Genomic DNA, 27,523 nt, shown 5'->3' with positions numbered 1-27,523 from the left:
TCCCACTGCAGGGAGCCAATCTTCTCTTGTGGGAGAAAAATCCTCGATCAACGAGTGTCGAACAAAAGACCCAGAAACACAATGTTGTGTCGGAACAAGGCAGGACTTCTTTTTGTTGATGAGCCACCCGAAATTGGACAGGGTGTCGAGGACGATGGTAAGACTTTGGCGAGCTTGATGAAAGGATGGAGCTTTGATCAGAATGTCGTCGAGGTACTGAAAAAAACGAGACCTCTGATTCTCAACAAGGCCATCAACGCCATGATCTTTGAAAATACTCTGGGTGCGGTGGCGAGACCGAACGGCAGTGCAACGAAATGGTAATGTTCCTGGCGAATCGTGAAACGCAGGAATTTCTGATGCCCAGAGAATATGGGAACATGTAGATAGGCATCTTGAATGTCTATTGAACACATGAACTCCTGCGTCTCCATGGAAGCGATTACCGACCGAAGAGACTCCATTCGGAAATGACGCAGTCGGACTCTCTTGTTGAGTAACTTGAGGTCCAAGATGGGGCGAACTGTACCGCCTTTTTTCGGCACCACTAATAGGTTTGAATAAAACCCTGTGAAACGTTCTGATTCGTGAACGGGCACAATCACTCTGGAACTGAGGAGAGAGGTGATGGACGCAAAGAATCCCGGAACTAAGGCAGGATCTTTTGGAGGTCGGGACTCGAAGAAACGATCCCGGGGACGAGAAACAAACTCTATCTTGTATCCTGATGATACAACTTCCCTGACCCAAGCGTCCTCTACTGAGGCAAGCCAGACGTCTCTGAAGAAAAGGAGTCGACCTCCCAATTGGGAAGGACCCTCGGGAGTTCGTTGATAGTCATGCTGATGTGGACTGTCCAGATCTGAACCTGGAGGATCTGCCCTGGGAGGAGTGAGATCGCCAGGAGGGAGTGGGTCTGAAAGACACCTTTTTTCTATCCTGGCGTGCCTGCGCTCTCTGTTGGTTAGAGAAGTTGTCTGCCATATTGAAGCGGCGGAAAGTCCGAAAGGGCCGATACTGATGTCTTAGAGGAGGTCTGCGAGGCTTGGACTGAGGTAGGAGGGAACTCGTGCCTCCAGTGGCGTCCTTAATAATCTGGTCCAGCTGGGATCCGAAGAGACGCGCTCCCTGAAAAGGCAGATTGGTAAGGGACTTTTTTGAAGACAGATCCGCCTGCCAAGCCTTGAGCCAAATTGTACGTCGGATTGCCACCACGTTGCTTGACGCCTGAACTGCGCAAGACGTGGCATCCAAGGAGGCAGAGAGCAGATAATCCTCTGCATGGGAGATCTGGTTGGCCAGTTTGGCCAATTGCTCTGGTTGGGCCTTATCTAGGATGCCCTTGCGGAGTTCCTCTGCCCAAGTGGCTATGGCCTTCGCTACCCAAGATGAAGCGAAGGCTGGGCTTAGCACCGCTGCAGCCACTTCAAATGTTGACTTTGCTAAAGATTCTATAATTCTATCATTAGAATCCTTTAGTGACGCCACACCTGAAATCGGGAGGACCGTGTTGTTAGAAAGTCTGGACACGGGTGCGTCTACCGAGGGGGAAGCAGACCAGTTGTCGGTGAGCTCTTTGGCAAACTGGTACAGCACGCCGAGGCGCTTCCCTCTTTGAAAGCGCCTGGTCGGATTTTCTCTTTCCCTGGTAAGGATCTTGCCAAACTCAGAGTGGGAGGCAAAGACCGTCTGAACGAAACCTCCTGTTCTGAGGATTTCGCAGGGGAGTCTGAGATTTCGAAGGTGTGGTTAATCGCAGCAATGAGGTTCTGTACCGTAACCTTTATGTCCGCGTCCTGGTCCGAATCCAGCTCTAAGATCTCTTCGGATGACACATCCGAGAACGCTTCACCTGACTCGGGTGAGGAGGCACGGGAGGGCGACTGCTGGGAAGGACTATGTAGGGATGTGAGGCTAGTAGAGGATTCAGGCCGGAGATCCTGTCTGGGCCTTTTGCGGCTTCTGCTGGCTGGCTCAGATGGAGCTTCATGTGACCTGCTGGACCCTGCAGAAGTGTCCAGGGGCAGCTTATCAAGGATGGCTACTAGGGACTGAGACACCCTGGTGAGGTCTGCCAGAGAGTTTCGTTTTCGACGTAAAGTCTCCTCCGCAAGATTTCAGCTACAGAGTTCTCCTGGCTGAGTTGGAGAGGACCGCAGATTTTGCTGCTACCTGGATGGACTCAGCGGAAGCATCCGCTAGGAACCCTGTCCCTTTTTGTAATAGGGGAAGAGAGTCAAGGATTTCTTCCCTGGAGGTCCCGAGTGAGGTGATCCTCCAGCGTATGCAACCAGTGGAACAGGGACCTGGCTACATACGTAGAAACTATATTGGCCTTTAGCAGGGTTGTGGAGGCGTCCCAGGATTTACTAAGCAAGCTCTCTATCTTCCGATCCATGAGACGAATCCTCAAATAGAAGAGCCGTTCTTTTAGTTACCCTGGACACCTGCACGTGGGACTTCCCATAAGGAGCAATCCCCGTCCAAGGGAAACCGATTTCTCAATTCTGAGGGGACACTAAGTCCCTTTTCGGGAAGGGCCCATTCCTGCATAACCAGGTTCCGGATATTTTTGTTAATGGGAAACCCCTTTTGGGCCTTAGGCTTCAGCCCCCCAAACATCTCATCCTGTCTAGAGAATTCCACTTCCTCCTCTTCCAATCCCATAGTGCCCCTCACCATACTAATTCTCCCATATCTTCAGAAGAGAAATGGTATTTTTTATTATCGGATTTGGGGGCGGAAGTGGAACCCTCATTTTTCCAAGCATCCTCTGAGTTAGAGGTATCAATTTCGTCCGAATCAGATCCCACAGGTGCCGATTTTCTTTTCTTAGCAGAAGGGAGCTCTGGTGTCGGGGTCTGGAAAATGTCGTCATAGAAGACTGGACTTCTTGTCTGATGAGAGTTTTTATACTGTCCAGTAGGGAGGGCTGCTCTGCACATAATACATTGTCCGTGCAGGGCTGACAAAGAAGGAAGTCTGGAACCACACACACTTGCGGCTTGGCTTCTTTTTAGGGTCAGAGGCCTTGTCTCCCTACAAGAGAGAGAGAAGGCATACTAAGTCACCTCAGACTACCTGGACAGAAAAGGGGGACCCACCCCGCTACTTACAGTAGGAGGGTGAACGCTGGGCTCCGCAGAAGCAGGCAGTAAGGGTTTGTCGCCGTCCATGGTCAGTCTGTCACAGTCACCTGTACAGATAATGGCCTTACCTGGACGCACCCAGACCAGAATTTAAATAACCAAGGTCCATCCAGCGTGTTGTGTGCACCTCCTCTCCTCGGTCCACAGTTGAGGGTCATTTCAATCACCCCTCCTCCACAGCTGATTCTCCAGCTGCTCCCCCATCCGTCACCCCCATGGTTGCGGCACACTCACCCAGTCGGGTGACTCCTTGTGGGGGTCGGCGGTGCTGGGGCCCCGGACCGCCGCCCGCGGTCCGGTAACTGCAGGCCGCACGTGCGTTCAAGCCTGGAACGCAGGTTGGAGGCAAACCAGAAGTTCGGCTCCGGTCCCGACGTCACTTCCGGTGCGCGCAGCCCCGGATCACATGCCGCATGGGGAGGACGCCGGGGAGCTCCAGGAGGACTCCGGCCGCACAGCATCGCCCCGCTTTACCCCGCTGAGGGGGCGCAGGAGGGGTGGGCAAGGGTCCTGAGTACCACAGAAGTGGAGACGGGAGCAGCCTTCCCACTGAGGAGAGCAGAGCCCCCGACCGTTGGCTGCCCGGCGGTTACAGGTATTCTGATGTTGTAGTGCCTCCGGTCGCCGGCCACGGCAGCACTATCAGGACCTCTTCATGCCACATAGGGGACAAGAAAAACACTGGAGGTAGCAGGAAGGGGAGGGTTATTTAACCTCTTGTGCATTTCCTGTCCCCCATTAGGGCGGGGAGACATCCTCCAATATGGCTGTCGTGAAAGGTGATTAAAGAAATAAAGAGAGAACAGGCTCTAAGTTTGATACTAGGAGCAGAATGCAAACTGAATATCAGAAAGTCTAAAAAATTAAGAAAGGAACGAAGACTGCAGCCTAAAAATTCAGCGCCACTTTAACTCAAGTGGTTAGTATCCATAGCTGTATAAACAAGTTGTCTGAATTTATTTTTTTCAATGTTGTATAACTAAAATATTGCTAAATCACCAGAGTTGTTAATTTTCAGCAAGAAACAATATCAAAGAAAAAGCACTTACCTCCATGCGTGCAATAGTCTGCATATGCAAAGGATGGTCCTTTATCAGATTACCAAATACAAATCTCTTTGATGCATACTCACGGGCCAGATTAATTACCCTAGATTTAAGAAAAAAAAAAAAGGTTGTTATCTGCCTGAATACACAGTACAAATATATTTGAGAGAGAGAGATAGAGTTTACCTCCTCATGCCAGCAGCTGCACTAATGGTGTTGTGAATGCGAGTTATTGTCAACATATTGGAGATTGAAGCAACACCGTGACCTTCAGGTGAGATCTTATTTACCAAAATAAAGAAAAATACATATCAGCCCTTAAATATAACTGACAATCTGATATATTGGATATAAAACAGATTTTAAAAATGTTAGTTCTCTAGTAATAAAGGTATGCAAATAGCCTCTTCAGAGAAGATGAGAACAGGGACTCTTGTGCCACCAATTTGATGTTTTAATGAGAAACAACTTAGGGGTAACCTACCAGAGTACACAAAATAAAGAAAGAAAAAACCTTTAACACACAAAGTAAAAAGGGTTTAGAAGTATTAAATTACTACATCCCTTGAAATGTGGCATAATTATCACAGCTTTTAGGTGTAGAACATTATATGTATTTGTTTCTACATTGGCCATCTGAAAGATTATGGCAAACAGCAACTTAGCCTGATTTAACCCCTTAACGACTGCCAACATGCCTTTTAACGGCGGCAGTTAAGGGTACTTATTTCCCAGCGCCGTTAAAAAGCGTCACTGAGGAATAAGTGTATAGCGCCCCCCAGCTTCGGAAAATATCAGGGGTCTCGGCTACCGCGGGTAGCTGAGACTCTGAAGACCACGATTCGTGTCGGTTTTTACCGTCCCCAGTCTTGTGATTGCCATTATTCACTGAATAATGGCAACTGCAAAAATAAATAAATAAATAAATCAGGTTTTCCATTCATTTCTCTCTCCTCTGATATGATCTAGCATACCAGAGGAGAGAGAAGTGGGGTCCTCCACCCCCCCATACCTCTGCCATTCCCAGACCCCCCGGTTCCATCCTCTGGTCCTCTGAGTTATCTTCATTTGAAAAAAAAATAGCAGGCACATGTGCAGTGCGCCCGCCGAGATCTGCCAGCCGGCACCAATAGGAGATTTTTCCTAATGGTTCATTTTTATCACTGTGATAGACCCTATCACAGTGATCAAAATAAAAAAAAAAGAATAGTAAATCAACCCCCCCCTTTGTCACCCCCTTAGTTAGGGAAAAATAATAAAATTAAAAACAATTAATTTTTTTTCTTTTCTTTGCAGTTCGGGTTGGGGCTAGGGTTGTGGTGTTGGGGCTAGGTATGTGGTTAGGGTTAGGAGTGTGATGGGGTTAGGGCTGGAGATAGAATTGTTTAGGTAAATCAGGGGGTATCCAAAAAGCAACATGGCGTACGCCATGGATTCCAATTTTGCGTTCAAAAAGTCAAACGGTGCTCCCTCCCCTGTGAGCCCTGCCAAGCGCCCAAACACTGGCTTTCCCCCACATACAGGGTATCGGCGTACTCAGGAGAAAGTGCACAACAAATTGTGGTCTATTTTCTCCTGATACCCTTGTGAAAATAAAAAAAAGTTTGGGTCCAAAATAAATTTTTTGTGAAAAAGTAAAATGTTAATTTTTTCCTTCCATATTCCCTTAGTTCTCGTGCAGCACCTGAAGGGTTAAAAAACTTCTTGAGTGTGGTTTTGCGCACCTTAAGGGGTGCCGTTTTTAGAATGGTGTCACTTTTGGGTATTTTCTGTCATATTGACCCCCTAAACTCACTTCAAATGTGAGGTGGTCCCTAAAAAAGTGATTTTGTAAATTTGGTTGGAAAAATGAGAAATCGTTGTTCAACTTTTAACCCTTATAACGTCCAAAAAAAAAAAATATTATGGTTCCAAAATTGTACTGATGTAAAGTAGACATGTAGGAAATGTTATTTACTAACTATTTTGTGCGATATGACTCTCCGATTTAAGGGCACAAAAATTACGTTTGAAAATTGTGACATTTTCAAAATTTTTGCCAAATTTACACTTTTTTCCCCATAAATAATAGCAAGTCATATCGAATAAATGTTACCACCAACATTAAGTACAATATATCACAAAAAACACTCAGAATCAGTGGAATCCATTGAAGTGTTCCAGATCTATAACGTCGAAGAGTAATTGGTCAGAATTGTAAAAATTGGCTTGGTCATTAAGGTCAAAATAGTCTCGGTCACTAAGGGGTTAAGAGTCTGCTATAATCTTGAAATGCCTGCTATTTGTCATCATGTCTTCAGTTAAACAGGTGTCACCCACTGTGAACTGGCAATAATCATCTTTTCTAAGTTGGTTTGACCATTTTTACAAATGTTCCCCTAATGTATTGCAGACATGAATGAACTTAGTAACAGTCCCTATTATAGCCTCAAAGTACTACCACATGACTAAACACCTTAAAGAGTTAAACTCCAGCTCAGAAATATCCCCTCCAGAAAGTAAACTTTTTTTAGGATATCAGTACAAAAAAAAAAAAATCTGTCAACTATTACAGTCTGAAATAGCCACATGATCACAATGAAACTCAACCCTGCCAGAGGCATTTATGTTTCTACTGTTGTGCAGCAGATCTTCCCACTGAGAGGAGCACATGCTGTTGTTCTCAGGACAAGCCACATAAAATGAGCACAATCTTAAATGATTATCACTTAATGACTACATGTTTTGTCAGTGCTCAGCACGGTATCAGGGGTCCTTGGGATTAGATTCTAATTAAGGTACTCTATTTCTCAGTATTTGCCTTGTGCTTCTGTGGGAGTCTTCTCACTTATCTTTTTCTCATAGGGGGTAAATAAGAACTTCTGTAAACAGACAAAAGCTTTTTAGATTTGCTATAGCAAAATTCCTTAAAAGGGAACCGGACAGCCATTTCATGCTGCCCGAACTCCACACACACAGCAGTGCTCCTCAACTCAAATTCTCAAGGCCCAGCTAACAGATCACATGTTCAGGATTTCCTTAGAATTGGACAGGTGATAATCCCCCCACACGGGCAATACTGAGGAGATCCTGAAAACATGATCCGTTGATGGTATATAATCAAGGAGAAACCCGAGTCTATGCAACTTAAAGGGAACCTAGCAGCAGGATTGTGCACAGTAACATATACTCGGTGTAAGGTCGGCACTGTTATACTGATTATAATGATACCTTGGTTGAGTCTTGTGGTTGATGTTTAATATTTATTTTCAGTTTTGCGTTAACCCCTTAACGTCCAATAACGGGCATAGTCAGGTGTCAGTTCCCGCACCAGGACAGACTATGTCCGTCATCCATTTAAACTATCACTGCATGCAAACACGCAGTGGTAGTTCAGTGCCAACAGCTGTCTGTGACCAACGGCATGGGTCCCTGCACACAGTTTCGCTGTGATTTGTCAGTCAAGCTGACTGATCGATCACAGCATGATCGCACAGGAGATGCTGAAATATCAGCCCGATCAGTGCAGGAGCTCAGCGCTGCCAGTGGCTGAACTTCTGCACTAACAGCCAGGAGCCGTATCAGCGCCGCCCCTGGCTGTTAACCCCTAATTGCTGCGATCGAGCACGATCGCAGCGTTCAGGAGGAAGGCAGAGGAATGGGAGCGCCCTCTGCCTTCAGATCAGCGTCCCTGAGACGTCATCGCGCGGCCCAATCGTTGCCATGGTGACCTGGGGTCATCATGACGAACCCCAGGTCATCAAGCTACGGAAAGCCCCTGAGACCATGCTCATAGCATGATGTCAGAAGCTTTCAGTATAGGTATAACACTGCAATGCTAGTGCATTGCAATGTATTATACCTGCAATCAAAGTGAAAAAAGTGAAAATCCCATAAAAGGACAAGATAAAAAAGGAAACATTTTTTAAAAAAATAAGTAAAAAAAAATTACAAAATAATAATAAAAAAAATCCATTAACCCCTTCCTGACATGTGATGTACTATCCCGTCCAGGTGACCTGGGCCTGTATGACCATGGATGAGATAGTATGTCATCGCGATCAGCTGCCTTCACGGACCGCTCCCGGCACATTAACCCCCGGCACACTGCGATCAAACATGATCACAGAGCTCCGGGGGCATAGAGAAGAATCGCGGAGGGATAGTGCTCCCTGCGTGCTTCCCTGAGACCCTCAGAACGCCGCGATTTGCTCGCGTTGTTCTGAGGGCCTCCTCCCTGCAGGACCCCAGATCCAAGATGGCCGTGGGGTCCTTCTGGGTCCTAAAGGGAAGGTGACTTCTCAGTGCCTGCTGAAAGCAGGAGCTGAGAAGACACCTACACTGCCTGTCAGATCACTGATCTAACTCAGTGCTATGCAAAGTGTCAGATCAGCGATCTGACTTTATATAGTAATGTTCCCCCCCCTCCCCCCCCGGGACAATATAAAAAAAACACGTGTGTAAAAATAATTTTTAAAAAATTCCTAAATAAAGAAAAAAGAAAATCCCCAATGAATTCAATAAAAGTACACATATTTAGTGTTGCTGCGTCCGTAACGACCTGCCCTATAAAACTGTCCCACTAGTTAACCCCTTTAGTGAACTCCTTACAAAAAAAAAACTAGGCAAAAAACAATGCTTTATCATCATACCGCTGAACAAAAAGTGAAATAACATAACATGGGATCAAAAGGACGGATATAAATAAACATGGTACCACTGAAAACGTCATCTTGTTCCGCAAAAAGAGAGCTGCCATATTGCATCATCTGCGAAAAATTAAAAAGTTATAGCTCGCAGAATAAAGCGATGCAAGAATAATTTTTTATATAAAATTGTTTTTATTGTATAAGAGCCAAAACATAAAAAAATGATATAAATGAGGTATAACTGTAATCATACTGACCCGAAGAATAAAACCGCTTTATCAATTTTACTACACCTGGATCGGTGTAAACGCCAACCCCACCAAAAGAAATTCATGAATTGCTGGCTTTTGTTCATTCTGCGTCCCAAAAATCGGAATAAAAAGTGATAAAAAGTCATGTGCCCGAAAATGGTATCAATAAAAACGTCAACTCGTCCCGCAAAAAATAAGCCCTCACATGACTCTGGGCCAAAATCTGGAAAAATTATAGCTCTCAAATATGGTGATGCAAAAACTATTTTTTGCAATAAAAAGCGTCTTTTAGCGTGTGACAGCTGCCAAACATAAAACCCCACTATAAATAGTAAATCAAACCCCCCCTTTATCACCCCCTTAGTTAGGGAAAAATAATAAAATTAAAAAAATGTATTTATTTCCATTTTCCCATTAGAGTTAGGGTAAGGGCTAGGGGTGTGTTGGGGTTAGGGTTGGAGTTAGAATTGGGGGGTTTCCACTGTTCAGGCACATCAGGGGCTCTCCAAACGCGACATGGCCTCTGATCTCAATTCCAGCCAACTCTGCGTTGAAAAAGTCAAAAGGTGCTCCTTCCCTTCCAAGCTCTGCCATGCGCCCTAACAGTGGTTTACCCCCACATATGGGGTATTGGTCTACTCTGGACAAATAGCACACCAACTTTTGGGGTCCAATTTCTCCTGTTACCCTTGGGAAAATAAAAAAAATTGGAGACTGAAAGATCATGTTTGTGCAAAAAATATAATTTTTTTAATTTTCATGCCTGGGCGTTATAAGCTTCTGCGAAGCACTTGGGAGTTCAAAGTCCTCACCACACATCTAGATAAGTTCCTTGGGGGGGTCTAGCTTCCAAAATGGGGTCACTTGTGGGGGTTTTCCACTGTTTAGGCACATCAGGGGCTCTCCAAACGCGACATGACACCCACAGACCATTCCATCAAAGTCTGCATTTCAAAACGTAGCTACTTCCATTCCGAGCCTCGATGTGTGCCCATACAGCAATTTTCTCCCACATATGCGTACTCAGGACAAATTGGACAACAACTTTTGGGGTCCAATTTCTCCTGTCACCCTTGGTAAAATAAAAAAACTGGACCTGAAGTAATTTTTTTGTGAAAAAAAGTTAAATGTTCATTTTTTTAAACATTCAAAAAATTCCTGTGAAGCACCTGAAGGGTTAATAAACTTCTTGAATGTGGTTTTGAGTACCTTGAAGGGTGCAGTATTTAGAATGGTGTCACTTTTGGGTATTTTCTATCATATAGACCCCTCAAAGTGACTTCAAATACTTAAGTATTTTGTGTGCCATATCTCTGTGATTTAAGGGCAAGAAAATTCAAAGTTGGAAAATTGTGAAATGTTCAAAATTTTCACCAAATTTCCGTTTTTTTCACAAATCTTGTCGCGCAAAAAACAAGCCGCCATACAGCTCCATCAGCGGAAAACACGGGTATTACATACCTGGTAATGTGTTTTTTCATGAGACATGACGGCACCACGAGAGAGGGGATCCGCCCAGCGAGGGCAGGAAACCTTCAAGATAAAAGGGGCGGCTCCTCTCTCCGCATCAGTTGTTTTACAGAGCACGAGAGGAACTCCGCAGGTTAGTGTACACATAAATAATACAACTTTAACGCTGATAAATTTCCGACACCAAGGGAGTGTATAATACTAATAATGCACCCAACTAATGACGTGATCAAATAGGGAGGGAATATAAGGGTGCCGTCATGTCTCATGAAAAAACACATTACCAGGTATGTAATACCCGTGTTTTTCCATTCTACATGACGGCACCACGAGAGAGTTACAGAGATTTGTATTCTCTTTAGGGGGGGATCACTGCTTGTAACACTCTTCTCCCGAATGTGAGATCAGAGGTAGCAGATAGGTCTAATCTATAATGTCTGAAAAAGGTAGATGGAGAGGACCAAGTGGCCGCCTTACAGATCTGGTCGATGGAGGCGTCCGCGCTCTCCGCCCAGGACGTTGCCATGGCCCTCGTGGAATGGGCTTTTAGGCCCTCTGGAACAGCCCTACCTGCACTACTATATGCTAGTATGATGGCCTCTCTCACCCATCTAGCTATAGTTTGCTTAGAGGCTTTAAGGCCCTTCCTTGCCCCCTGATATGAAACAAACAGGGCCCTCTGTTTCCTCCAGGGTTTTGTCATCTCCAAATATTGTAGGATACATCTCCTAACATCTAAGCAATGTAGCCTCTCCTCCTTCTTGTTACCGGGGTTAGAACAAAAGGATGGCAAGACTATTTCTTGAGCTCTGTGGAATTTCGACACTACCTTAGGGAGGTATGCTGGGTCTAATCTTAAGACAACTCTATCGTCCATAATCTGAGTGTACGGCGGGTCTGCTGACAGTGCGTGTAAGTCCCCCACCCTACGTGCCGATGTAAGCGCTACTAATAAGGCTGTTTTTAAAGTTAACACTTTATCTGATGTCACGTCTAGTGGTTCAAATGGACTTTCTGTTAGAGATGATAGGACTAAGTTTAGATCCCAGGGAGGAGGTTTAGGAGATGGGACAGAGTTGGCTCTAGTACAGGCCCGGATAAACCTGGCCACCCATCTATCATTTGCTAGGTCATAATTGAATAATGCTGCCAGTGCTGAAACGTGTACTTTGAGGGTGCTGACAGCTAAGCCCAAGTCTAAACCCCTTTGCAGAAACTCTAGCACTGCCTTCACAGGTACTTCCCCCTCCTGTATTGGGCCCGAGGTGGACAAAAATTTTCTCCATATTCTCCCGTATATTTTTGTAGTCACTGGCTTTCTGCTACTGATTAGGGTAGAAATTAACCTTTGTGAAATCTCTTTTTTCTCTAACAGCGACCTTTCAAATTCCAGGCTGTCAAATGCAACCTGGAGTTCGGAGGGTGATTGAAGGGACCCTGTGTTAGGAGGTCGTGGTCCTCTGGGAGTACCCACGGGTCCGTCACTGACATCACTCTTAGCCAGTAGAACCATGGTCTTTTTGGCCAAAAGGGAGCTATCATAATTACTCTGGCTCGGTCCTCCCTGATCTTCTTCAGGACTAATGGAATGAGGCATATCGGGGGGAAGGCGTACAGGAGACCTGATGTCCATTTTATCCTGAAGGCGTCTACCGCCAGTGGCATGTCTGCTGGACTTAGAGAGCAGAACTTTTGAACCTTTCTGTTGGTTTTTGAGGCGAAGAGATCTATTATGGGTTTCCCCCACATAAGCATAATCCGTTGAAAAATGGACTCTTTTAGACACCATTCGCCTTGCTTCAACCGGTTCCTGCTCAGAAAGTCTGCCTTCAAGTTGTCCACACCTCGGATATGCAGGGCCGATAATGAGAGAAACTGACGTTCTGCTAGAGTCAGGATTCTTCCCGCTATCTTCATTAATGACCGAGAACGGGTGCCCCCCTGATGGTTCACATATGCTACTGCTGTCCGATTGTCTGATAGGACTTTCACGTGATGTCCTGTCAGGTGTGTCAGTAAACCTTCCAACGCCCTTTCGATGGCTAACAGCTCCCACTCGTTTGAGGATAGATCTCTTTCGTCCTGAGCCCAAGGATCTTGAAGCCATAGGGTGTCTAGATGGGCTCCCCAGCCCCAAGGGCTGGCATCTGTCGTGATTACTCTGGAGGCTGTGTATGTCCAGGGTACTCCCCTTGGAGAGGACTCTATCTGTAACCACCACCTGAGTGACTGGAGTACAGGGTCCGGGATGGTGAGTTTTTGCTCTAACTGCCCCTGAAGCCTCAGATCGTTTTGTAACCCGCACCACTGAAGTTCCCTTGTGTGAAACTGAGCCCATTTTATTGCTGGTATGCAGGAAGTTAGGGATCCCAACACTGACATGGCTTTGCTCAGAGTCATTACTGGCTTTCTTAATGTTGTCCTGATTAGGTCTTTGATTTTTCCTTCTTTTTCCTCTGGGAGGCGACATTCCTGCACCGAGTCTATTGTTAGGCCCAAAAAATTCTGGATCATTGTTGGTTCCAGTTTGGATTTTTTGAGGTTCAGTTGCCAACCCAGAGTCTGAAGTGTCTCCATCACTATCTTGACTTGTTCCTGACAGTGAGAGAAATCTCTCCCCACTATCAGGAAATCGTCCAGATATGGTATTACCAGGGCATCTTTTTCCCTGAGATGTGCCGAGACCTCCGCAATTAATTTCGTGAAGACCCGGGGGGCTATTGCTACCCCAAAGGGCAGAGCCCTGTATTGGAAGTGATGCCACTGAGATTTTATCTGGACTGCCACCCTGAGATATTTGCGGTCTTGCTGCCGGATCGGGACATGATAGTAAGCGTCCTTAAGATCCAGGACCGCCATGTAACACCGAGGAAAGAGGAGTTTCACTGCAGATCTTATGGTTTCCATCTTGAATGATGGGACTATCAAATATCTGTTGAGGCTTTTCAGGTTTATAATTGTCCTCCAGGAATTGTCTGGTTTCTTTATTAGAAATAGGGGGGAGTAAAAGCCTTCCTTTTTTTCTTTTTCCGGAACTTCTTCCAGTACGAGTTTCTGTATGAGTGACAATACCTCCTCTTCCAGACTCTCTTGTCTTTCTTGAGAAGATTGCACTGGAGTCTGAATGAATTTTTGTGGTGGCCAATGGTGGAACTTTAATTCCAGACCTGACCCCACTATCTGTCGGATCCAGGTGCTGGATGAGATTCTCTCCCAGGCTGGGAGGAAGTGAGAGAGCCTTCCCCCCACCTGAGAAGGACCGTCACTGGGAGGGCTTTTTGGCTTCCCTGGAGGGCTTACCGAAATAGAAGCCTCTCCCTCCTCTGTATCGCCTGTCAGAATTGTTTTTGTCTCGATCTCTGAATTGTTGCTTTCTGAATTTTCGGCCCCTCTGAAAGGAGCGCCGAAACGCCTGAAATGGTTGTTTTGGAAAATTTTTCTTTGTATCACCCGCTTTTTCCAATACGTCATCCAACGCTGGTCCGAACAAGAAATTTCCCTCGCATGGCAGAGAGCACAGTTTCATCTTTGCCTGAGTGTCCCCCGGCCAGCATTTTGGCCATACTGCGCGCCGTCCTACATTGGTTAAGGCTGCTGACTTTGCTGCTAGTCTGGCCGAGTCTGCAGAAGCCTCTGCGAGAAAGTCTGCCGCCGCTCTAATAGCCGGTAATGCTTCCAGAATTGACTCTCTGGGCACTCCATGATCTAGTTGATCCTCCAAGTTGTCTACCCATATCTTTAGAGACCTAGCCACACACGTAGCTGAGATAGCTGGTCTTAGTGCCCCAGCCGAGGTTTCCCAGGCTGTCTTAAGGCAACTGTCAGTCTTTCGGTCCAGCGGTTCTTTCAGAAACCCCAGATCCTCAAAGGGTAGGGAGGTTTTCCTGGCGACTTTTGATATCGCTACGTCGATTTTGGGAGCTCTATCCCAGGATGAGGATGCCTCTTCCTCAAAGGGATACCTCCTCTTCAGAGAATTAGATATCTGGGACTTTTTCTCTGGTTTTTCCCATTCGCGTTTTATGAGCTCTTCTATTTGCTCATTAATAGGGAAGGTCTTACGCTTTTTCTTTTGTAGTCCACTGAACATAAGTTCTTGGGCTGTCTTTTTTGCTCGCTCCTCTACCAGACCCATGGTAGATCTGATTGCTTTAATAAGTTCATCCGTAGATTCTACTGGGAACGTATCTTCCCCATCTGAGCTACTATCTGAATAGTGCGTTTTATCTGAGTCCTCCTCTGATCCTGTATAGTCTTCTTGAGAGACCCCTGAGGGGCTGGATCTATCCCTAGTTTTCCTATCTGCATCCGCAGTTTGCAATGCACTTACTGACTTACAAACCTCGGTTTGAATTAGGGACCTCAGACTATCCGAAAATGAGGGAGTCTCCTCCGCTATAGTTTTGTTAATACACTCCTGGCATAACTTTTTATTCCAGGCTGTTCCTACGGGACTTTTGCATAAAGCACATTCTTTATTCTTAGATTTTCCCCTACTTTTCCTAGGGACTTCCTATACTCCACCCCGCCAGTGTATGTAAGAGAGGGAGGAGAAGGAAGAGAGGAGACAAGAGAAAGAGAACAGACATTAGAGTACTGGACTTTCTCGTAGTTCACTCACCACTCGGACGCTTTCATAAAACGGGTACCGGATCTGGAGGCTGACTGGTCTTCTCACTGTCTCCCAAGGAGACTAGGGACCCCTCCTTCTTGCGTTGACGATCCGCCCGTGCGCTGCCCGAGCGGCTTCCACTGCTGCTGCGGCGTGTCTGGCTCTTTTCGTGTGAGCGTGACCGCCTTGCTTCCTGGCGTGGTTGTATATGCTCTGGTGAGGGGCTCTCCATCCTGCCGTATACACTCACTGGCCACTTTATTAGGTACACCATGCTAGTAACGGGTTGGACCCCCTTTTGCCTTCAGAACTGCCTCAATTCTTCGTGGCAGAGATTCAACAAGGTGCTGGAAGCATTCCTCAGAGATTTTGGACCATATTGACATGATGGCATCACACAGTTGGCGCAGATTTGTCGGCTGCACATCCCTGATGCGAATCTCCCGTTCCACCACATCCCAAAGATGCTCTATTGGATTGAGATCTGGTGACTGAGGAGGCCATTTGAGTACAGTGAACTCATTGTCATGTTCAAGAAACCAATCTGAGATGAATCGAGCTTTATGACATGGCGCATTATCCTGCTGAAAGTAGCCATCAGATGCCTGTTCTTAGCTGAGAGGAGTGGTACCCAGTGTGGTCTTCTGCTGCTGTAGCCCATCTGCCTCAAAGTTCGACGCACTGTGCGTTCAGAGATGCTCTTCTGCCTACCTTGGTTGTAACGGGTGGCAATTTGAGTCACTGTTGCCTTTCTATCAGCTCGAACCAGTATGCCCATTCTCCTCTGACCTCTGGCATCAACAAGGCATTTCCGGCCACAGAACTGCCGCTCACTGGATTTTTTTTCTTTTTCGGACCATTCTCTGTAAACCCTAGAGATGGTTGTGCGTGAAAATCCCAGTAGATCAGCAGTTTCTGAAATACTCAGACCAGCCCTTCTGGCACCAACAATCATGCCACGTTCAAAGGCACTCAAATCACCTTTCTTCCCCATACTGATGCTCGGTTTGAACTGCAGGAGATTGTCTTGACCATGTCTACATGCCTAAATGCACTGAGTTGCCGCCATGTGATTGGCTGATTAGAAATTAAGTCTTAACACACAGTTGGACAGGTGTACCTAATAAAGTGGCCAGTGAGTGTATGTCTGCTGCTATCTTGTGCTGAGAGCAGTCACACCCTACCATATAATGGTGTAGTGACGCCTGCCGCTACTGGTTTAAATAGCAGCCCCCAGCTTCCAGGTGCTTAGCAGGAGCCACTTAATGAGAGCAGTCACCTTCTGCCTAAGAGGGAAGGTTATTCCCCCTTTTTTTTTTTTTTTTTTTTTAATTGGACCGCCTGGTCCCCGCGCCCTGCTTGCGCCCTGTGTGCGCGCGCGCCACCGCCTGTGCCCGCGCGTCCCCAGTAACTGCGCACACCCTCCTGTGTCTCTGCTGAGCGCGCCAGTACTACTTCCGGGTCGCCGCTTACCACTTCCGGTTTAGCGTCGGCTTCCTCCCAGCAAGGCCCCGCCATGCGTGCTCCCATGCGCGCATCCTTGCCGCCCCGGTGTGCTCAGCGGCGCGATCCCGGGTTGCCCGGTGAGCGCCTGGGCCCTATACCGGCCATCTGCTCCCTCTTACCTGAGAAGAGGATGGGCGACCACTATACCACCAACGCATCCACCAGGTAAACCTTCCCCTGACTCTTGCAGGGACTGGCGTCGGGTCTCAACAGGGTGGGTACACCAACGTGGCACCCCCGAGGAGCAATATCTTCGCCCAGACACCGATGTGTCGCATGGGCTGCATGGCCACCGTACGTCGACAGGGAGGGAACACGAAAAGTGGCCTCCGTGGACGTTTTACGGGGTATCTTTACCTCTTGGAGGGTACACCACCTGTGGCCTCCAAGGTATCCAGCTTCACCCGGGCATCTGCCCCATGGGCTGTGGCCATGCACTCGCTCAGGGGGGACATAGGAATATATGACCCCCGAGGCGACTACCGGTACCTGGTATCAGGTGTAGCAGACCGGCGCCTGCTATTTGATCACCCGATCCAGGCCCAGGCATCCTCTTCTTTCTTCCATCAAGAGGTTTTCATCTTGAGGGTTTCCCATCGAGGACAGGAAACCAACTGATGCGGAGAGAGGAGCCGCCCCTTTTATCTTGAAGGTTTCCTGTCCTCGCTGGGTGGATCCCCTCTCTCGTGGTGCCGTCATGTAGAATGGAAAAAATAGAGTTATAGCTCCCAGAATAAAGCAATGCAAAAACTATTATTTTTTTCTGTTAAGGTTTTTATTATGTAAAAGTGCCAAAACATAAATAAATATAATATAATATATATACACACTCACTGGCCACTTTATTAGGTACACCATGCTAGTAACGGGTTGGACCCCCTTTTGCCTTCAGAACTGCCTCAATTCTTCGTGGCAGAGATTCAACAAGGTGCTGGAAGCATTCCTCAGAGATTTTGGACCATATTGACATGATGGCATCACACAGTTGGCGCAGATTTGTCGGCTGCACATCCCTGATGCGAATCTCCCGTTCCACCACATCCCAAGGATGCTCTATTGGATTGAGATCTGGTGACTGAGGAGGCCATTTGAGTACAGTGAACTCATTGTCATGTTCAAGAAACCAATCTGAGATGATTCGAGCTTTATGACATGGCGCATTATCCTGCTGAAAGTAGCCATCAGATGTTGGGTACATTGTGGTCAGAAAGGGATGGACATGGTCAGCAACAATACTCAGGTAGGCTGTGGCGTTGCAACGATGCTCAATTGGTACCAAGGGGCCCAAAGAGTGCCAAGAAAAAATTCCCCACACCATGACACCACCACCACCAGCCTGAACCGTTGATACAAGGCAGGATGGATCCATGCTTTCATGTTGTTTACGCCAAATTCTGACCCTACCATCCGAATGTCGCAGCAGAAATCGAGACTCATCAGACCAGGCAACGTTTTTCCAATCTTCTACTATCCAATTTCGATAAGCTTGTGCAAATTGTAGCCTCAGTTTCCTGTTCTTAGCTGAGAGGAGTGGTACCCAGTGTGGTCTTCTGCTGCTGTAGCCCATCTGCCTCAAAGTTCGACGCACTGTGCGTTCAGAGATGCTCTTCTGCCTACCTTGGTTGTAACGGTTGGCAATTTGAGTCACTGTTGCCTTTCTATCAGCTCGAACCAGTCTGCCCATTCTCCTCTGACCTCTGGCATCAACAAGGCATTTCCGGCCACAGAACTGCCGCTCACTGGATTTTTTTTCTTTTTCGGACCATTCTCTGTAAACCCTAGAGATGGTTGTGCGTGAAAATCCCAGTAGATCAGCAGTTTCTGAAATACTCAGACCAGCCCTTCTGGCACCAACAATCATGCCACGTTCAAAGGCACTCAAATCACCTTTCTTCCCCATACTGATGCTCGGTTTGAACTGCAGGAGATTGTCTTGACCATGTCTACATGCCTAAATGCACTGAGTTGCCGCCATGTGATTGGCTGATTAGAAATTAAGTCTTAACACACAGTTGGACAGGTGTACCTAATAAAGTGGCCAGTGAGTGTGTGTATATATATATATATATATATATATATATATATATATATATATACATACACACACACATATATATATACACACACACACACACACACACACACGGTTGTGGCCAAAAGTATTGACACCCCTGCAATTCTGTCAGATAATACTCAGTTTCTTCCTGAAAATGATTGCAAACACAAATTTTTTGGTATTATTATCTTCATTTAATTTGTCTTAAATGAAAAAACACAAAAGAGAATGAAGCAAACAGCAATATATATATATATATATATATATATATATATATATATATATATGTTATTGCTGTAATCGTACTGACCTGATGAATAAAACTGACTTATCAATTTTACCACACAGAACGGAGGGGAAAAAAAATCCTGAATTGCTGTTTTTTGTTCATTCTGCCTCCACAAATATCAGACTAGAAAACAATCGAAAAATGTCAGGTGTCCGAAAATTGTACCAATAAAAACGTCAGCTCGTCCTGCAAAAAACAAGCCCTCACATGACTGTCGGCCAAAATATGAAAAAACTACAGCTCTCAAAATATGGTGATGAGAAAACTTTTTCTTGCAAAAAAAAAGCGTCTTTTAGTGTATGACAGAAGCTAAACATCAAAAAAGGATATAAATCTGGTATCGCTGTAATCGCATGACCCGAAGAATAAAGTTGCCATATCACTTATACCGCATGAGGAATGGCTGTGGATTTGTTCATTGTCTCCCAAAGATCAAAGTAAGGCTTTGCACACATTTATCCTGTGCTTTGCGCTGTGCACTTGCATCGGGTTTCCATGTAAATCTCTGAAATAAGTGATTCAGACAGAACCACCTTTGGAAGATTCCCTATTATGAGGCAGATGGAGGCACTGTGAACGCCATAGAACCTGTGATCCGGCGGTGTTTGTCTTTTTCGGCGTGCATAAAAATGCAGTCCACCACAGTTTTGTGCACCTCTGAAAAAAAAAGAATGATGCTGAACACAGGCCAGACGGAGTCCAGAGTAGCTCTGCTGCCTCATTATAGTGAATGGATCCCTCAGGGGTTTCATATGTAACGTAGCTTGGAGATTTAGATGGAAACCCCAAAGTATGTGCACAGCGTAGAGCGCTGGATAAATGTGATCACAAACATTATGAAAAATGCTCCCAATAAAAGCTTCAACTCAATCCACAAAAAAGTCCCCACTCATGTCTGTCATCTCTTAACAGAATTATAGGAGGCTTCCACATTACTGGTAGTACAAAGGCTCTGGAAAAGGCAAAACAAATTCAGCAATTTCTGCGCTCCCAAATCCAATGCCCCCCTCGCTTCTGAGCCCCAGGGTGCATAAATCATCATTCATAAAGCATTCACATTTGGCAGGGGTATAAATTTCCAAATGGGGTCACTTGGGGGGGGGGATTCTACTCTCTAGCACTTAGAAGGCTCTGTATATGGAGACCGCAAACTATTCTAGGAAAATCTGTGCTCCAGGAGTAAAATGGCGCTCCATCCCTACCCAGACTCTCCGTATGGCTAAGCAGTACTGTACAGCCAATATGGTGTTTTTTTACAGGGTGGGCCATTTATATGGATAAACCTAAATTAAATGGGAATGGTTCGTGATATCAACTTCCTGTTTGTCGCAGATTAGTATATGGCCAGGGGAAAACTTTTCAAGATGGGTGATGACCATGGCGGCCATTTTGAAGTCAGCCATTTTGGATTGCATCTTTATAAGTGGCCCACCCAGGTGTATCCATATAAATGGCCAACCCTGTATATTCAGCAGAAATTGTGGGACACATTCTGGTGCCAATTTTATCTACTTCATTTGAAAATGTTAAATCTGGAGCCAAAACAAAATTTTTGTGGTAAAAATGTATTTTTTCTTTACTGCCCAATGGGATAAAATTCTGTGACATACTCTTGGTATCAATATGATCATTATACCCCTAGATAAATTCATTGAGAGCTGTAGTTTGTAAAATGGGGTCACTTATGGGGAGTTCCTCGCACCTTTTTGGAGCCAAAATAAAAATTTTGCGGGAATTTTTTTTTTTTTTAAAGCTTCTTAGCTCTGTTATAAACTTCTGTAAAGCATCTGCTGGTTCAAGATGTTCACCACACAACTTCATAAGTTCCTTGAGGGGTCTAGTTTCTAAAATGGTATCACTTGTGGGGGGGTTTCCTCTGTTTAGGCACATCAGGTGCCCTCCAAAAGTGACATGGCATCCGCTCTCGATTCCAGCCAATTTTTGTGTTAAAAAAGTCAAACCTTTCTCCTTCCCTTCTGGGTCCTGCCGTGCGCCCAAACAGTGGTCTTCCGCCATACATGGAGTATCGGCGAACTCAGGAGAAATTGCACATTTTCTCCTGCTACCTATGTTAAAATAAAAAAAATTGGTGCAAAAAGATTAATTTTGGGGAAAAAAAATGGATTACTTACCGGTAATGCTCTTTTATAGAGTTCACAACAGCACCCACTGAGAGAGGGGATCCGCCCTTAGGAACAGGAAACCTACAGAGATAAAAGGGGCTGGCCCCCTCGCTCCCTCAGTTGGATTACAGAGAATGAGAGGAACCACCAAACAAGCTTTAGTTAATTGCTCCGCAAGCCATTTAAAGTATTTACATATCTCTCTCTCTCTCTATATATATATATATATATATATATATATATATATATATATATATATATATATATATATATATAACCCGTCAACACTCAGAGTGAACCATGTGCAACCATAACCTAAGGGAGGGAAGTGAGTGGGTGCTGTCGTGGACTCTATAAAAGAGCATTACTGGAAATATTTTTTTATCTTCGCCATGAGAACCGATCTACCGAAGACTAAGTCAGAGGAAGTCAAGCCTGTAGTGACTGTAGAAGGTAGATGGTGAGGACCAAGTTGCAGCCTTACATATGAGGTCAATCGGAACGTCTGCCCTCTCAGCCCAGGAGGATGACATAGCCCGTGCGGAATGTGCCTTTATCCCATCTGGAGGGCTTTCACCTTATGCTGAGTAGGCCAGACCGATTGCATCTCTAATCCAATGGGATAGCGTGCCCTTTCAGTGGCCCTGAAAGGACAAAGAGAGCTGTCTATATAGGTTAGGACAGCTCTCCTCACATCTAAGGTGTGAAAATTTTCCTCTACAGGTGTTGTAGGGATATCATAAAAGGAGGGCAGAAAAATCTCCTGGAATATTGACAGAGCTTGGATATCACTCACTCTTCTCGCTGATACTAAGGTAACTAACAAGGCCGTCTTTAAGGACATACACTTTATTGAAGCTAAGTGTAAGGGTTCAAATGGGGCCCCTGTCAACGTATCGAGAACTAGGTTCAGGTCCCAGGGCAGTACTCGAGCAATATGTACTGGGTCTGCTCACTGACATGTTGAAATAAACCGAGATATTCACCTATCCCCAGCGATATTGTAGATACAGGGTGCCTAGAGCCGATATCTGAACCTTCAATGTATTTACTGACAACCCCAATTCTCTACCTCTCTGTTGGAAATCCAAGAAAGAAGCAGGAATAGGTACCTCACTAGAGAAGGCCCCTGTGTAAAAACTAAGAAATTTCCTCCACACCTTGGTGTATATCTTGGTCGTGGCCTCCTTTCTACTGTGCAGAAAAGGGTCTCTGAAAGAGCAGGTCCTGATCCCACGGGAGGATCCAGGGGTCGGACAAAAACATGGCTCCGATCCATGAAAACCAAGGCCTCTTGGGCCAAAATGGAGCGATCAGGATTACTCTTGCCCTCTCCTCCCTTATATTTCTGATGACCAATGGGAGGATTATCATCGGGAAAAGGCATACGCCAGACGGAAAGGCCACGGGAATTGAAGAGAGTCGAGCATATCCGATGAAGCAAACTTTTCGACCTGTCTGTTGGCTCTTGTAGCAAATAGACCTATTTCTGGAAAACCCCATAAGGCTATTTTCCTGAAGATATCAATATATGTAAGGTATTGGTTGATATTAAGGCCTTATTTTCCTGAAGATGCGGGGCTGAGCATCCACTCCCCCTGATGCAGGGTATGGTGACTGAGGAAGTCTGCTCTGAAGTTGTCTACTCCCCTGATGTGGAGGGCTGATAGGGACAAAAGGTATGTTTCGGCTATCTCTGCGGTAGACAGAGTTCTTGATCATATTCCTCCTTGATGATTTAAATATACGACGGAGGTGGTGTTGTCCAATAGAACTCTTACATGAGATCCTCGCAGCTGTGGAAGGAATTAACGTATAGCATGATCAATTGCTTTTAACTCTCTGAAATTAGAAGAGTCGTCGACCTCACCTATGGACAATTGTCCTTGGACTACACTTTCACATAAATAACCCCCCCAACCGAAGGGACTGGCATCCGTAGTAATCACTCTTGAGGGTCTCCGCACCCATGGAACCCCTCTAGAGAGATGGCCCAGGTCCAGCCACCATGACAGGGATCTAACTAACTCAGTTGAAAGGGATATCTCGCCCTCCAACTGTCCCTGCAGTCGCTCTTCCTCTTGCAGGATAACTTGCTGCAACTGTCTAGTATGGAACTAGGCCCACTGCACTTCAGGAATACATGATGTAAGGGAGCCGAGAAGGGACATAGCCTCCCTCAGATGGAGGCCTAAGAACATCTACCGAGTTATCGGGAGCAATCTGGATTTGGTCCAGTTGATCAGCCATCCCAAAGCCTGCAAAGATGAAATTGCATCAGCTAGTCGATGTTCACATTGGGAGGCGGAGTTTCCTACCACCAGGAAATCATCCAGGTATAGGACTATTAACCCCTTCCCGACCTTTGACGCCACGTAGGCGTCATGAAAAGTCGTGCCAAAACGACCCATGACGTCTATGTGGCGTCATGAATTGATTGCCCCCCCTGCGGGTCGGGTGACCGGGGTCACTGAAAGGTCACCCGACCCGCACACAGAGAACACCTTAGAGTTAACCATAGGGGCGTGGCATAGCCCCCACATGCCTAAGATCGCTCTGATTGGCTGTTAAAAGTGAAACTGCCAATCAGAGCGACTAATATTTCATCAATGAAATTTGATGAAATATTACAAATCCAGCCATGGCCGATGCTGAAATAGCATCTGCCATGGCTGGAGACACTGAACCGACCCCTCCCCAACTGACTGGTCAGCCGCCACCACCATCTGACGGCGCCGACCGGCAGCCGCTGTCAAAATCTGCTCCCCCGCCTTCCCTCCGGTCCCCCCGCCCTCCGATCACCCCCTCTCACCCCGCACGGTGGCTCCGAAGTCCCTCTGGCCGTCCCGGTTTGCCGCCGTCCTGGATGATGGGCGCCGCCATCTTGGAAAACTTCCCTTCCGAGCCCCAACGTGTGCCCAAACAGTGGTCCCCCCACATATGGGGTACCAGTGTACTCCGGACAAACTGGACAACAACTTTTGGGGTCCAAATTTATCCTGTTACCCTTGTGAAAATAAAATATAGTGGGCTAAAAATCATTTTTTGAGGAAAAAAAAAATATTTTTATTTTCACGGCTCTGCGTTATAAACTTCTGTGAAGCACCTGGGGGTTCAAAGTGCTCACTATGCATCTACATAAGTTCCTTAGGGGGTCTAGATTCCAAAATGGGGTCATTTGTGGGGGAGCTCCAAAGGTTAGGCACACAGGGGCTCTCCAAACGCGACATGGTGTCCGCTAACGATTGGAGCTAATTTTCCAATCAAAAAGTCAAATGGCGCTCCTTCCCTTCCGGGCCCTGACGTGCACTCAAACAGTGGTTTATGACCACATATGAGTTATTGGTGTGCTCAGGAGAAATTGCTCAACAAATTTTAGAATCCATTTTATCCTATTACCCATGTGAAAATTAAAAAATTGATGCTAAAAGAAAATTTATGTTGGAAAAATTTGAAAAATTAAAATTTTTTCCCTCCACGTTGCTTTAGTTCCTGTGAAGCACCTGAAGGGTTAATAATCTTCTTGAATGTAGTTTTGAGTAGCTTGAGGGGTGCAGTTTTCAGAATGGTGTCACTTTTGTGTATTTTCTGCCATATAGACCCATCAAAGTGACTTCAAATGTGAGGTGGTCCCTAAAAAAAAATGGTTTTGTAAATTTTGTAAAAATGAGAAATCGCTGGTCAACTTACAACTTCCTAACAAAAAAAAATGTTGTTTCCAAAATTGTGCTGATGTAAAGTAGACATGTGGTAAATGTTATTTATTAACTATTTTGTGTCACTTAACTCTCTGGTTTAACAGAATAAAAATTCAAAATTTGAAAATTGCGAAATTTTCAAAATTTTTACCAAATTTCCGTTTTTTTTCACAAATAAATGCAAAAATTATCGACCGAAATTTACCACTAACATGAAGCCCAATATGTCACGAAAAAACAGTCTCGGAATCGCCAGGATACGTTGAAGCGTTATTACCTCATAAAGGGACACTGGTCAAAATTGCAAAAAATGGCCAGGTCATTAAGGTCAAAATAGGCTGGGTCATGAAGGGGTTAAAGTGTCCTTTAACCGTACATACGCCATCACCTCTAACATTAACTTGGTGAAAATCTGGGGAGCCATGGATAAGCCGAAGGGCATTGCCGCAAACTGAAGATGGTGGACATGGCTTCCAGAGTGACCGCCACTCGAAGATACCGCTGATGCATGTCATGTATTGGCAGATGATAGCATGCATCCTTCAGATCCAGGACTGCTATGTAGCATCTGGGAAACAAAAGTTTAATTGCTGAATGTATGGACTCCATTTTGAAGGTATGAGACCGCAGAAAGATGTTCAATTTTCTCAAATTAATTATGGTTCTGTAGCAACCATCTGGCTCAGAAACCAGAAACAAGGGAGAGTAAAATCCCTTGCCCCTCTGGTTTGCCGGGACCTCCACTAGCACATGCTTGGTTAACAGACCCCTAATTTCCAACTCCAAAGCCTCCTGCTGAACGAGAGACTTTAGAGAAGTCAATATGAAGGAGTCAGGAGTCAGGGGGGACCCGAGCAAACTCGAACCTCAAGCCAGATGATACAAGCCTAATGGCCCAGGGATTTGATGTTATTGCCTTCCATTGCTGGCTGAAAAATGATAACCTGCCACCCACCGGAGGGCTGGGGTTAGCGGAACTTGTCACCAAATAGAGCACCTCTCTGCTTGGCCTCTGTTGTTCCAGCGCCTCTGGTTCTTATAGGCTCTCTTTCTGCCGAATGGCAGCTTTCTGAAAGCCCTCCTATAGGACGGAACATATGTGTTAGGGAACCCTTTCTTTCGTTCGCCCGCTATGGTGAGTATCTCGTCAAGCACTTTGCCAAACAGGTACTCACCCTGGCATGGTATAGCACAAAGTTTTGCTTTAACCTACGTGTCACCCCTCCAGCCCTTTAACCATAAGACACGATGGGCTGCGTTGGTTAATCCCGCTGATCTGGCCGCTAGAAGCAGGGAATCAGCTGAGGAGTCTGCCAGGAAGGCATCACTTCCAGGTCCGGCATCCTCCCTCTCTGGCGCATGCACGGCTCCCTAGCCGCTCCTACTGCGCCCACATCGCCACCTCCCCAGCAACCCCGGAAGTAAAGCATAGTACTCCCGGGCGAGAGTGCTCCTTAGGCCTCCTGTGCACGCGCACTCCGGCCTTCCCACCGGCTGCCCACTGCAATACGATACCTGCAGGGGAAGCAGGGCGGCTGATTCCCACACCCTGCACCCCCCGGACAAGTGACGGCCCGTCCAGCCGCACCGCACTCCCCACGTGAGCCAGGGTGGCTCAATCCGGACCCTGGCCTCACGCTGTCCTTTTCAGACGAGGGGGGAGCTGACAAACAGGCCTCCCCCGACGCTGCCTCCGGCGCTGGAGCCCCTGCCGTACCACACAGGTGGCATCACAGCCCAGGTATCCTTTTCACCTTTTCCTTTTCTACAGGTTCCCTTAGGAACAGGAAAACAACTGAGGGAGTGAGGGGGACCGCCCCTTTTATCTCTGTAGGTTTCCTGTTCCTAGGGACGGATCCCCTCTCTCAGTGGGTGCTGTCGTGGCGAAGAGAAAAGTGTGATTTTTAATTTTCACAGCTCTACGTTATAAAATTCTGTGAAGTACTTGGGGTTTCAAAGTGCTCACCACACATCTAGATATGTTCTTTTGGGGGGGGGGGGGGTCTAGCTTCCAAAATGCGGTCACTTATAGGGGGTTTCCAATGTTTAGGTACATCAAGCGTCATCTCAATTTCAGCCAATTATGCGTTGAAAAAGTCAAATAGTGCTCCTTCCATTCTGAGCTCTGTCATGCGCTCAAATAGTGGTTTACCCCCACATATGGAGTATCAGCGTACTAAGGACAAATCGCACAACAACTTTTGGGGTCCAATTTCTCCTGTTACACTTTGGAAAACAAAAAATTGGGGGCGAAAAGATCATTTTTGTTGAAAAAATATGATTTTTTATTTTCACTGCTCCAAGTTATTAACTTATGTGACGCACTTGGGGGTTCATAGTGCTCACCACACATCTAGATGTTCTTGGGGGGGGTGGTCTAGCTTCCAAAATGGGGTCACTTGTGGGGAGTTTCCACTGTTTACGTACATCAGGGGCTCTCCAAGTTGGAAATGGCGTCCGCTCTCAATTCCAGCCAATTTTACATTCAAAACCTCAAATGGTGCTCCTTCTCTTCCGAGCCCTGCCGTGTGTCTAAAGAGTGGTCTTCCTCCACACATGGGATATCGGTGTACTCAGTAGAAATTGAACAACAAATATTGTGGTTCATTTTCTCCTGATATCCTTGACAAAATAAAAAAAATTGTGTACAAAGTAAAACATTTGTGAAAAAAAGTTAAATACCATATTCATTTTT

At 46.0% G+C, this 27,523-nt stretch overlaps 1 protein-coding gene across 2 annotated transcripts in view; it reads right to left on the bottom strand.

The window, feature by feature from the left end:
- The window catches only part of LOC141057944 (acyl-CoA dehydrogenase family member 11-like), a 221,252-nt gene that overhangs the window by 72,609 nt on the left and 121,120 nt on the right, over positions 1–27,523 (bottom strand). Inside the window, exons 8-9 of one of the 2 annotated variants that reach the window (XM_073554061.1) lie at positions 4,382–4,476; positions 4,199–4,298 (exon numbers count right to left, since the gene is read on the bottom strand). The exons of the other annotated variant lie outside the window; for it this stretch is intronic. Of the exons in view, the coding sequence (XP_073410162.1) occupies positions 4,199–4,298; positions 4,382–4,476 (195 nt within the window). The remainder of the gene's footprint in view (positions 1–4,198; positions 4,299–4,381; positions 4,477–27,523) is intronic. 2 annotated transcript variants of the gene reach the window in all.

Source organism: Dendrobates tinctorius, unplaced genomic scaffold (genome assembly GCF_039654945.1).
Source record: "Dendrobates tinctorius isolate UK_male_01 unplaced genomic scaffold, ASM3965494v1 ptg000206l, whole genome shotgun sequence".
NCBI lineage: Eukaryota > Metazoa > Chordata > Amphibia > Anura > Dendrobatidae > Dendrobates > Dendrobates tinctorius.
This window is presented reverse-complemented; position numbering and strand designations above follow the sequence as displayed.